This window comes from Pogona vitticeps, chromosome 1 (assembly GCF_051106095.1).
Source record: "Pogona vitticeps strain Pit_001003342236 chromosome 1, PviZW2.1, whole genome shotgun sequence".
NCBI lineage: Eukaryota > Metazoa > Chordata > Lepidosauria > Squamata > Agamidae > Pogona > Pogona vitticeps.
The window spans coordinates 296,638,296-296,649,751 of record NC_135783.1 but is presented as its reverse complement, the minus strand read 5'-3'; the positions used below and the strand labels follow the sequence as shown (position 1 = coordinate 296,649,751).

The 11,456-nt window shown below is 40.5% G+C and overlaps 1 protein-coding gene across 1 annotated transcript in view; it reads right to left on the bottom strand.

Annotated features, from left to right (window-relative positions):
* The window catches only part of SUSD6 (sushi domain containing 6), a 95,619-nt gene that overhangs the window by 6,692 nt on the left and 77,471 nt on the right, over window positions 1-11,456 (bottom strand). Inside the window, exons 3-5 of the mRNA XM_020788503.3 lie at window positions 6,098-6,295; window positions 4,650-4,788; window positions 1,761-2,191 (exon numbers count right to left, since the gene is read on the bottom strand). Coding sequence (XP_020644162.1) covers window positions 1,761-2,191; window positions 4,650-4,788; window positions 6,098-6,295 — 768 coding nt within the window. The remainder of the gene's footprint in view (window positions 1-1,760; window positions 2,192-4,649; window positions 4,789-6,097; window positions 6,296-11,456) is intronic.

Genomic DNA, 11,456 nt, shown 5'->3' with positions numbered 1-11,456 from the left:
CAAGTTCCACAAGTAAAACAAATTCTAAAGCTTTCATGTATTTTACTAACTTGATGGAGTTTCTTAGTACATAAAAAAAAAGGGGTGGGGATCTTGTTTGTATGACAATTTTTTTGTCAGAGGCCTCAAAGCAGAAATGCATTGTATTCTAATGCCCAGAACTGCTCTCCGGCAGCATCCACCTATGATCAATATCCTCTTGTGTGGTTATTTGTTTTATTTTATTTATTTAAAATATTTTTGCCCTGCCTTTCTCCTAAGAAAGGACTCAAGGGGTCCATACGTCATTAAATAAACAATATTAAAAGCTAAAAACAGTAAATGATTCAGATATTAAAAATAATTAATAATATGTTAAAATATTAGGTAAAAGAATGACTAAAGCATATTTAGAAAAATCAAAATACAAACCATCTCATTAAAAAACCATCCTAGATAGTCAGCCACTGAGGAAAAGCCTGTCTAAAGAGAAAGGTCTCTGCCTCCTTTCAGAAGGACTGCAAAGATGGGGCCAGTTTGGCCTCCTGTGGGAGGGAGTTCCAAAGTCTGGGAGCAGCCACAGAGAAGGCCCTCTCCTATATCCCCACCAAACACACTTGTCAAGGTGGTGGGACTGAGAGAAAGGCCTGCCCTGATTATCTTAACACCTGGCCAGGCTCAAAAAGGGAGATATGGTCCTTCAGATAGCTTGGACACAAGCTGTTTAAGGCTTTATATATTAAAACCAGCACTTTGTATTGACAACCACCAGAGCTGCTGGAACAGGGGCATTATGCGATCCCTGTAACCAATCCTAGTCAGCATTCTGGTTGTAGAATGTTGGACCCCCTGAAGTTTCTGAAAACTATCCAAAGTCAGATCTGCGTAGAGTGCATTACAGTAATCCAGCTGGGATGTAACTAAGCCATGTGTCTTCTTGCATTAGTTTTAATTGTACAAAGGTACTTTCGGTCACTGCTGAAACGAGGGCATCACAGATGAATCCAGGAACAACTCCCAAACTGCACACCTGTGTTTTCAGAGAGAGAGTGTAACCCCATCCAGCATAGGCTGCATTCTTATTCCTTACTCTGCCTTTGGCTGACCAAGAACACCTGTCTTGTCTGGACTGAGTTTGAGTTTACTTATCCTCATCCAGTCCATTTCTGACACCTGACGCTGATCTAGAGCCAAAATAGCTTCCTTGCATTTAGATGGCAAGGCGAGATAGAGCTAGGTATCATCTGCATACTGGTGATACCAAACCCCAAAGCTCCAGACCCCCCTCAATGGTTTCATGTATATGTTAAATAGCATATGGTTATGCCAGAACAGTGCTAAAAGTGTAACTTTAGGAAGCAAATTGCCTCAAGAGAAAAAGTCACCACAGACATGAGTTGCTAACTACATGAAATAACATCTATGGTGATTTCTTAACTTCAGGCAATTTGCTTTCAAATGTCATGTTGCTAACATTATGCCATCATAACTACATAAAAAGATTTTGGCCTATCACACTCAGAATTGCTCTGAGAGTTGTAGTCCAACACACATAGAGAGCACTGGATTGGTGAAGACTGAGCTATCCATTTCCCATTGTTTAGAACATTGTCCTAACTATGCTGTAGAAAGAAGGGACAGAAGAATGTTAGAATACTTTTATCCTGTATCTTCTGTTGACCCTTACAGGTATTTTATCGGAAGAGCACATGGAAATTCAGATTTATTGATACTTTCATTGTAATTTGCAGGAGGTTATAGGTGATAATTATTTTGCATACCATCAGTGTACTCCTCTGAGGAAGCTAGTGACAGAAGGCTTTGCACATCACTGCTCTCGGAGTCTGGAGCCTCTTTGTGTCTGGGCTGACTACTTGACCTTCCAGCCACCCAGGAGGATGTGGTGGCCTGATGCACTAAAATAGCCTCAGAGTGGTAAGAGCTGCCGGCTTCACACAGTCCAGAGTGTCCAGGGACTTCATCCTCCCCAGCGAAGCAGTTATGGTGCCCCATGTGGTCTGACGGTGGCTGTTGCACCTCCCCTGCTGCGCTCTGCTCCGCTCCTTCTGAAAGGACAATCTGTACCCGTGAATCCGAGGGAGGTATGCAGTTCCCAGCACTGCCGTAGACAGCTTCTTCGTAAGATGGCAAAGCAACCTGAACGCCATCAACCATGATGGAAACCTGATCCCCAGAAACACCTTGATCACGCCTGTGTTTGGATTTTAAAAGGGGAAAAAAATAACACCACATAATGAGGTACACAAAAGCATTTTACACAGCATGGCACTAGCAGAGGTCTTAGATCCAATGCACCTTCAGATACTCATTCAATCTTCCCTACAGCCTTGTTAAGATGCACTACATCAGGTGTATCCTTATCTCAGTCACTAGTAACCACACTATTATGGTTATATTGACAACATACTGTACTGCTATTTAGCAATGTGACTTCAGTTGTCTTTTAGCAGCACTAAGGTAAATCAAGAGGATTCACTGGTAAATCTCTGTGTGCTCTGCTTCATATCAGCTAGAGAGAAACCCTCATGCATGTCTACCCCATTACATCATATGCTGATGCATACTACTAGGGATGGGACTTTTGGAATTCTAGGACCTCCAGTCCCAGAAGTCACCTAGAATTCCCCTAGGCACACTTCTGAGACAGGAGAAACCAGAAGGCAAAAGAGATGTCCTCCTATCACCATTGTCTACTTCTCCTACAGAGCAATGTTCTCTCTAAGCTAGGCACGTGCACCTCTGCTTCCCTCTGTGCAGCTGCCTTCCTCTTCTGCGCAGTGATTGCATTAGGTTCCAGTCGCAATCAAACTCTACATGTGCGGGGGGTGGAGTCACGAATATGCAGGAGAAAAGTTGCATGTGTGAGAGGTGGAGCCCTGCCCAGCAGAGCTGGAAGTTCAGAGGGTATACTGGTAGCAAGGCTACCTTTCTCAAAGAGCACTGAGGAATCTCCTAGAAGCCTTGTCCATACAGGGTAAGGTTCTGGAAGTTGATGACCAGAATATCTGGCGAACCAAAGATTCTGTACCTTTGACCAATTATTGGACAGGATAGGCAAATTTACTTTTCTGGGTTTACAAGTCAGAAAGTATCCTAGCCAGCATGGCTAGCAGGTCTGGAAACTATTGTCCAATTCAGGAACTTCTCCCCCTTTTCATGTGAACTGAGTAGGAACATAATGACTCAGCACAGCCCACAGTTACTGGCAGACAGCAGTAGACAATGAAGAGTTCTCAGCCTACCCAGACACTTGTTTCATCCTACTCCTACCACATTCACATTTTAAAAATTAACAACAGAAGCAAGACATGAGAATGATTTTTAAATGCCAGGCTGAAGCAGGGATATAAGCTTTTACAATACTGAATTCACAGTTTGAGACAACAATGTCAGTATAATTAGAGAAAAGCTGAGAAAGGCACACATGCCCATTCATTTCTTTCTCTTCCTTTTTTTCTTTTCTGGTTCACTATTAAAAAAGAAAGAGAAATGGTTTCACCACAGCACAGAGTGCTGTCCTCTGAAGATGCCGGCCACAGAGACTGGCGAAACGTTAGGAAGAACAACCTTCAGAACACGGCCAAAGAGCCCGAAAAACCCACAACCACCATTAGAAATGGTTTCTGTTTACATGAAAAACTGGTGTGTGTAAAAGTTAGAACAGTAGATGGGTCAGGACTAGAGATGGGGTATTCGTATTTGTATACCCCCGCACAGGTGGAAATAACGAGGGTCCGGTCCCATCGGACACTTCCCATTGCGCCATTGTCTGCAATCAATTACCCAGTCCTGGCAGGAGACAGGATGACAAGTCTCTCTGCTAGGTCGGAGAGTGGCTAATCCATTGTGGGGAACATCGCGACAGGAAGCCTCCACAGAGCCGGCAGCATTATTTCCACCTGTGCGTGGATATTCATATACAAATACCCCCATCTCTAGTCAGGACTGCTACACAGATTATGAATGAAGAAACAAAGCAATGCCTTGTTAATATGGGCCCTCACTACCAACATGCATGCATGCATGCATGCATGCATGCATGCATGCATGCATGCATACATACATACATACATACATACATACATACATACATACATACATACATACATACATACATACATACATACATACATGTAAGCCCTCTCATGCTTCAGATATAAGTTTAGCAGTGGGTTGCAAGGGGTAAGTCATACCTATTTTTAGTATTTGAGATCTCTGCTATTCAAATATGTAGACTAATAGAAGAACAAGAAAGTATTCCCTTCTCTCTCAAAAGAATCTTGCCCACACTTGGGAGAGGCTTTTGCCATCTGAAATACATGAAACCCTAATGCAATCTTGACACCGCTGTTTTTCCAGCTCCTCAAAGGCAATGAAAACAGGCCATACCACAGAATAGTTAAGCTGTCTAGGCTTCATAATTATTCACAGTGGTGCAGACCTATTTCAACATCCTTTTTCCAAGTAACAAAAACTGATTATTTGCTTAACAGAACAAAGATGAGTTCCACAGGAATGGAGGAAAAACAGTCCGAGAGATGAACAAAGAGTAAAAAGGAATAAAAGGAGGACATGTCAGGCTTCTCATAAATATTTATGTGCAAAAACATCTGTCCTCTAGTTGATCCTCAAACCGCCTATGAACTCACCTGCTGTGATGAAAGGACTTCAGCTTTGGCTGCAGCAAAACGAACAGTACAACTAGCAGAAGGACAAGAGCTACTGAACTTGCTGTGGAAGCTACTATTGATAAGGTGGGCACGCCCACACTTGGAGGAGAATCTTTATCTGTAAAGCCAAAGCAAGAAGATATATTTAAAATTGTTTTTGCTAAGGAAGCAGCTTTCCCTGATTAAATCAGGCTCCTTAATAAACTGGGTTGCAGAGGCAAACAGAACTACTGACTTCACCTGGCCAACTTTGTTCCAGTCAGCACTATGTGGAATTTTCCCGGGTGATGGCTGCTCCAATGCATTCATATACACATGACAGACTGCATCTGGCAGTCAACTGCACTGACTCCAACACAATTCCCAGACAACCTTGGTCTTTTTCTGTGTTGAGCCAATTCAGTCTGTTGAATCCAAGCCAAAATTACAAAGAAACAGCTTCGAAGTTCATTTTATCCCAGGGAAACAAGGAGCAGAGTTTTCATTTTGTCTATGTTTGTATGAATGAGTCACCATCTCACGCAACATATTGGCAAAATGTTTTGGAACTCTTAAGAGTAGACACCAAGTATCAAGCCAGAACTTGAAAAGTAGGGAAACTCCAGCATTCCCTATACCATTAATGCACTCTTCTTTCAGGACGAAACAAACATACCTTCCTTCCCTTGAATGTTCTTAAACTACACACATTAAATATACCATTCCTTCCAGCTTTCAGGTGGTTTTGTTTTTCTTCACACAGATTTATGTTCAAGTACACATACTTTCTCTCCATGCTCCAATACATCATGATCAATTAAAGCTACATGACAAACAATTTCCTGCAGACGTTTTTGGCCTTCTATCATAGGAAAGGAATTCTTAAGCAACTGGTGGAAAGCTTTGCAAGACACAAATGCTGAGCAGCTTTTGAAAATGTTCTTTTCAAGAAAGGCAGAACACACTCCTTGCTACAGAGTCTTAAAACTTCCCTAGACTTTAAAATTCACGTATCTTATTGTCTGGATATTTTACAACTGGATATTTTGCAATGTCTAGAGAACCGTAACATATAACTATATAGATCAGAGGTAGGAGACATGAACTTGGTCAATAAAAAAAGATCATGCAGAAGTATCCTGTAATACCCTTTTACAATATTAAATTGGTGGAAATAATATTTATTCTTTGGAAGTAACTGTGAAAACTGTTGTGGAGGTATGCATGCAAACATGAGATCTCAAGCAGCATTTTCCTGGGTTCCATAGGTTAAGACTTAATATAACAAAAGTTTACACTGAAAAGGTATGCCCTTGGAGAAGATTAACCCAATGTATTTGCTGAAATCTAACTACGTAATAGTTTATATCCTAGTATTGAAGAGCAGTTGGCAGGACTTCTGGATGGGGTAAAAACAGTGAGCATATTCATGCTGAGGCACAACTGACCTTGGCTGAGCCTACAGGTAACCTCCATGTCTGGGTTCCATTTTCCATTCTTGCAGGTCAAATATTTGTAGTCACCCTTGAGCAGGTAGCCTTCTGCACATAAATATTCTATGACGCTGTCAGATGTCAGTGGGTCTTTACATGGAGCTGGATGGCATCTGTACCCTCCATTTTCTGGCTCAGGTGGCTGTGGACAGACTGAAAGAAATAACAGACTCTATAATACAAACACTGCAAAAGAAGAAAGAGGATGGCAATGCTTTGAGAGCAAATAGGAAATAAATCAGGTGCTGTCTGCTACGGTAAGATATGAGTGCTCCTGAGACATGTAACAAAACAGTACAACAAAGAGGATATGTCACCTTTAACACTAACAGTTTCTAGCATAAGGTTTCATGAGTAGTAATCCTTGAAAGCGTGGACTAAATATATTAAATATCTTAAACTTAGAAGTGACATTAAACTTTTTAATACTTTTTAATATTTATATTTATTACTTTCAAAACTGATATAACAGAGCTGGCACTGAGCTAGAAAATCATGGCTGGGGAGATGGGCACCAATTCCCATCCTTAAAATACCCTGCTACTACATTCTGCTTCCATGGGCACCATTTTCTCCTTGCCCCCTGCTAAATTCACAACTGAGCAGTCAGGCAGCACCCCTTCAGGTCCTCCAGTTGCTAACTCCTAGTCTGCAGCCAATATTTGAGATAATCTGTGTGTGATCAGAATCTTAACTCATTTTCATTTAATTGTGATTATAGCTCCCCAGGTATGACAACATTCCCCCTTTCAAAGGAGTGAAAAGGCAGGGTACAAGAGAAATTGATGGTAACTGACAAGTATGGTATGTGGTAAAGTTGTGGTTTTACCACTCATTTATTCCTTCACTCACAGATTTTATTGCTGGACATATGTATGAAGTACCATTCAAACCACAAGTCCCTTAAGTCACCAGATAGCTATTCAGTGAAGGAAGCACTAATTTCAATGGCAGGTAATTCATCAATGCATGGCCTCATATTTTTACTACAACAATTCAAAATGTTCTGTTTATGAACTAAGATCTACTAGATATTGATTGGCATTTGTCACATGTATTCAGGCCTTCATTCAAGGAATGTCAGTCTCAAAACTATTCCGTGAAGTGTCATGCCCGACCAACGTGTTTCCAGGCTCAGCAGAAATCTGAATTTGCTGCTGCTCTGCCATAGCTGAGTATGCACACGTATCTTGAACTCCACAAAGTGCAAAGAACAAATAAAGAACATGTTTATAAGCCTTTTTGAGGGCAAAGTACAGCTGACAATGTAAGTGTTAAGCTCACTTCTGTGATAATTTCCACTTTTAGAAATACACACAAAGGCTTTGCTGCATGGATTCATATGCAATTTGTACTCTGCCCCTCAGAGAGCCATATATACAAATGGCTTGACCAACTTATTTTGTGAATAGCCCAAAGTATGCCACAGCTGAACATTTTCCTTTCAAGCCAAAATAAGTTCCATTGATACAAAGACAGGAGCAAGAACAGCAGCAGTTCATAAACCCAGCTACTTCTAGCAGTTTGTCCTAACCTGCTGCTCAGGCAAGGAAACAAAATTGTTCTGTAAGCCACACTGGGTCCCAATTCGGGGGAAAGGCGGTATATAAATGAAATGAAATGACATAACATTAAAGGACATAGTAGCTTTGTTAAAGTTTATACTGATACAAGATTTTTTCTGTTTTCGTTATAAATTTGTAAGTCCTCATTTCATTTTCCACAATATGTTGAATTTTAGCTGAAGGAATGCAAGTTTGAGAATTCCTACCCTGTATTTTATGTTAATGTTTATGTTGTAGTTTAAGAAAAAATAAAAAAATAAAACATTATATAATAGAGAATTCCTACCCTGAACAATATGTGGCCTTATTGTCCCCTCACGCCAACCTCAAATAGTAGATGCTTTCATCAGCATCCTGTGTTGAAGATCAAGTACCCCTAAGCATGCTAGCAAATGGATTACTACATCCCAGAAGGTCAATTTCCAGAAAGCATCTGTGCAGACGTATCGTAATATTGAAGTTGTGAAAGCTCATACAACATAGAGATTCATCTATCAACCTCAGATTCATCTATCAAATTTCAAAGACTTATATTTGTAATCCACAGATTCATCTAGCTATTTACTTTTATACACACACACAAACGCACATTCAGGAGAAAAGCAGCATAAGTTTTAGTCTCTGTTGCACATTTAAAGGAATGTTTCACTTAAAAGAATTCACTTAATTCTGAATGTTAATGAATTCATAGTAAAGAAACAAGCAGCTTTTTTGTTCCTTTCTGGCTTTTTAAATATATTATGAAGTCATTATTGGTAAATTACTGTTTCTCTGTCAAGGATGCATTTTGAAGAGGGCTCTACTTTTGATAAACTAGAAAGGATCATAGTCAAGAAGGGGATTTGTCTGTATAATCATAGTTCTACATTTATGTAATTAGATGTAAGCACTTACAGTGTAAAGTATGCCCAGTCATTTCAGATTTCCTGAAAGCTTTTTAAATAAAAGAAACCAAAAAGGGGAATAAAGACTAATTACAGGCTTCCACTAACACAGTCGCCAGCTGGTGAGTCATAAAAAACACAAATGTGAATTATCTTAATTAACATGCATCAACACTAGAAATATCACATGGTTATTAAGCCTCTGCCATGATTAACAAGTTACGGAGGAAGAATGCCAGTACCACCAAGATTAGCAACATTCAAAAATTTTCTGTTAAAAATATTGTTTTGTAACACGTTCTAATTGCTGATCAAACCAGTCCTTCAATAGCTTTATGAGAAACAAAACTTATTTGTCAACAAGCTAAAGAATGTTACATCAATTCCCTTCAAATTTTGATTGCTTCACATATGCCCATGATTACGGAAAAAGCTGCATCCCATTCATCCTTTCAAATGAAAACAAAAAAATTCAACGTATTTGTAGTCTGCTATTGATCAACTAGCCATCAACACTATGATCTGTGGGCCTTCTGAATATTTTATTTACATATTGATACAGTAGGATCCCCATATCCACAGGATCAGCATCCATAGTTTCAGTTATCCACGGTCTGAAAATATTAAAATACCAAAAGAAAAATATCTAGAAAAAAACTACTATCATGTGCATTACCATAACTGGCCACCTGATGGAGCCATATATCGTGCTATGAATACTTATTAGTGAAGAATACATAGCATGATCACTGGCACCCTATAGTGGCCAGTTCTGGTAATGCATGTGATTTTTTTCTTTTTTCTCCCTTTTCTCATCTATATAGTGTTTGCCATTACTCATGGTTTTCAGTATCCACAGGGGCCCATGGAGCCAATCTCCAGTGGATATGGGGTTCTACTGTATATCACAGTAACATATTACGAAGTAGCCACTTCCAAGGCTGAGAAACTACAACCAAACAGAACTGTTGTTAATCCAAGTGGACAGATGGTGGGCAGACTAGATCAAGATCTAGCAGATCTTTGAGCGATTTGTACTGAACCAGTAGACATTTCAGACTCCACAAAGTACTGAACAGACAAAGTTCCTACTCAAATTAGGCTGCTGAAATGAAAAATACCTGAGAAGAAACTAGGAATCTGTTAGTGGATGAAAAGTCTTGGAAGTTAAGTTCTGGTACTGAAAACACATTATTTGCCTATATATGTACTCAGAGATTTCCTAATTCCTTAATCGTAAGAGTTTATCTGATTTCTAAGCCACCATTTTTTCCCCGTCTGTACCTAGTTGCTCTAACAAACAACAAAAATAACAATGGTAGATCCTGCAGGACCGAAGTCTCCCTGGAGGAGAAAATGCAGGGCTAACTAAACAAATTGTTTGGCTCTATAAAAGACAATTTCATATGCAGAGCAAAATATTGCTTTTATAAAAACGTTGTTTTCAACAGAATATCTCTACTTCATGGAGTTCCTCAGGGCTGGATACTGTCCACCATGCTGTTTAACATCTGCATGGAACCACTGGGAGAGGTTATCAGGAGGTTTGGGCTGAGGAGTCAGCAATATGCTGACGATACTCAGCTCTATCTCTCGTTTTCCACCAATCCAGGTGACGCGGTTTCTGTGCTGAACTCGTGTCTGGACCTAATAATGGACTGGATGAGGGTTAATAAATTGAAACTCAATCCAGACAAGATGGAAGTGCTGTTAGTGGGTGCTTCATCGGACAGGCTGGAGGGCCATTTCCCTGTCCTGAATGGGGTTACACTCCCCCTAAGGGACAGGGTCTGCAGCCTGGGGGTGTTCCTGAACCCCAGTCTAACTCTGGAAGCCCAGGTGGACTCCTTCAGCTGCAGAAATTATATCAGCTATGGCCCTACCTGGACAAGCGGAATCTCATGACAGTTACACGCTCGCTGGCATGATCTCATAGATTACTGCAATGCGCTCTATGTGGGGCTGCCTTTGAAGACGGTCAGGTGATTGCAACTGGTCCAGAATCAAGCTGCATGGCTGGTGAGTGGTGGGACCGCTAGGGGACATATCAAGCCGATTCTGTTTAAATTACATTGGCTACCAGTTGCTGCCCGGGCCCAATTCAAACTGCTTGTTTTGACATACAAAGCCCTAAATGGTTTGGGCCCGAGATACCTGAAGGACCGCCTCCTTCCATATGAACCTACCCGGCAGTTAAGATCTAGCCAGGGGGCCCTTTTGAAAGAGCCGTCCCTCAAAGAAGTAAGAGGGATGGCTTGTAGACAAAGGGCCTTTTCGGCAGCTACCCCCATACTATGGAACGTCATCCCGAGATTCGTCTGGCGCCAACGTTGATGACATTTCAGCACCAGGTCAAAACCTTCCTGTTCCAGAAGACTTTTAATTGAAATAATATCACCTGTGGGTCCTGACGGCAATTTTTAGAGTATATGTTTTAATTGTATTTTAATCGTTTTATCTTTTTAATTGTATTTTAATTGTTGTAAGCCGCCCAGAGGCCTTTGGGTAGAGTGGGTGGCATGTAAGTTAAATAAATAAATAAATCTTTAACTAAATCATCTCCTGCAGCTGCCACTGCCTTATACAAACCTTTAATCCACAAAATCCCATATGGGTTACTTTAAAAATAATAATTATACCTCTTCTTTTCTTACCCTTCCTACTTTTGTTGCAGAAGAAGAGAGAGGCTAGATTAAGGCCCTAATCTCTCCCAAAGAGGTGACACATGTAGAAATGAAGCTAATGATGCTGATCATACAGTAGCAAGCATTATGCACATGGGTTTCTATACAGCCCATATTGTCTCAAATATCTCTAGTGAAGTAGAAATTCATTGTCAGCACTCTCTGAAATATGACACTTCCG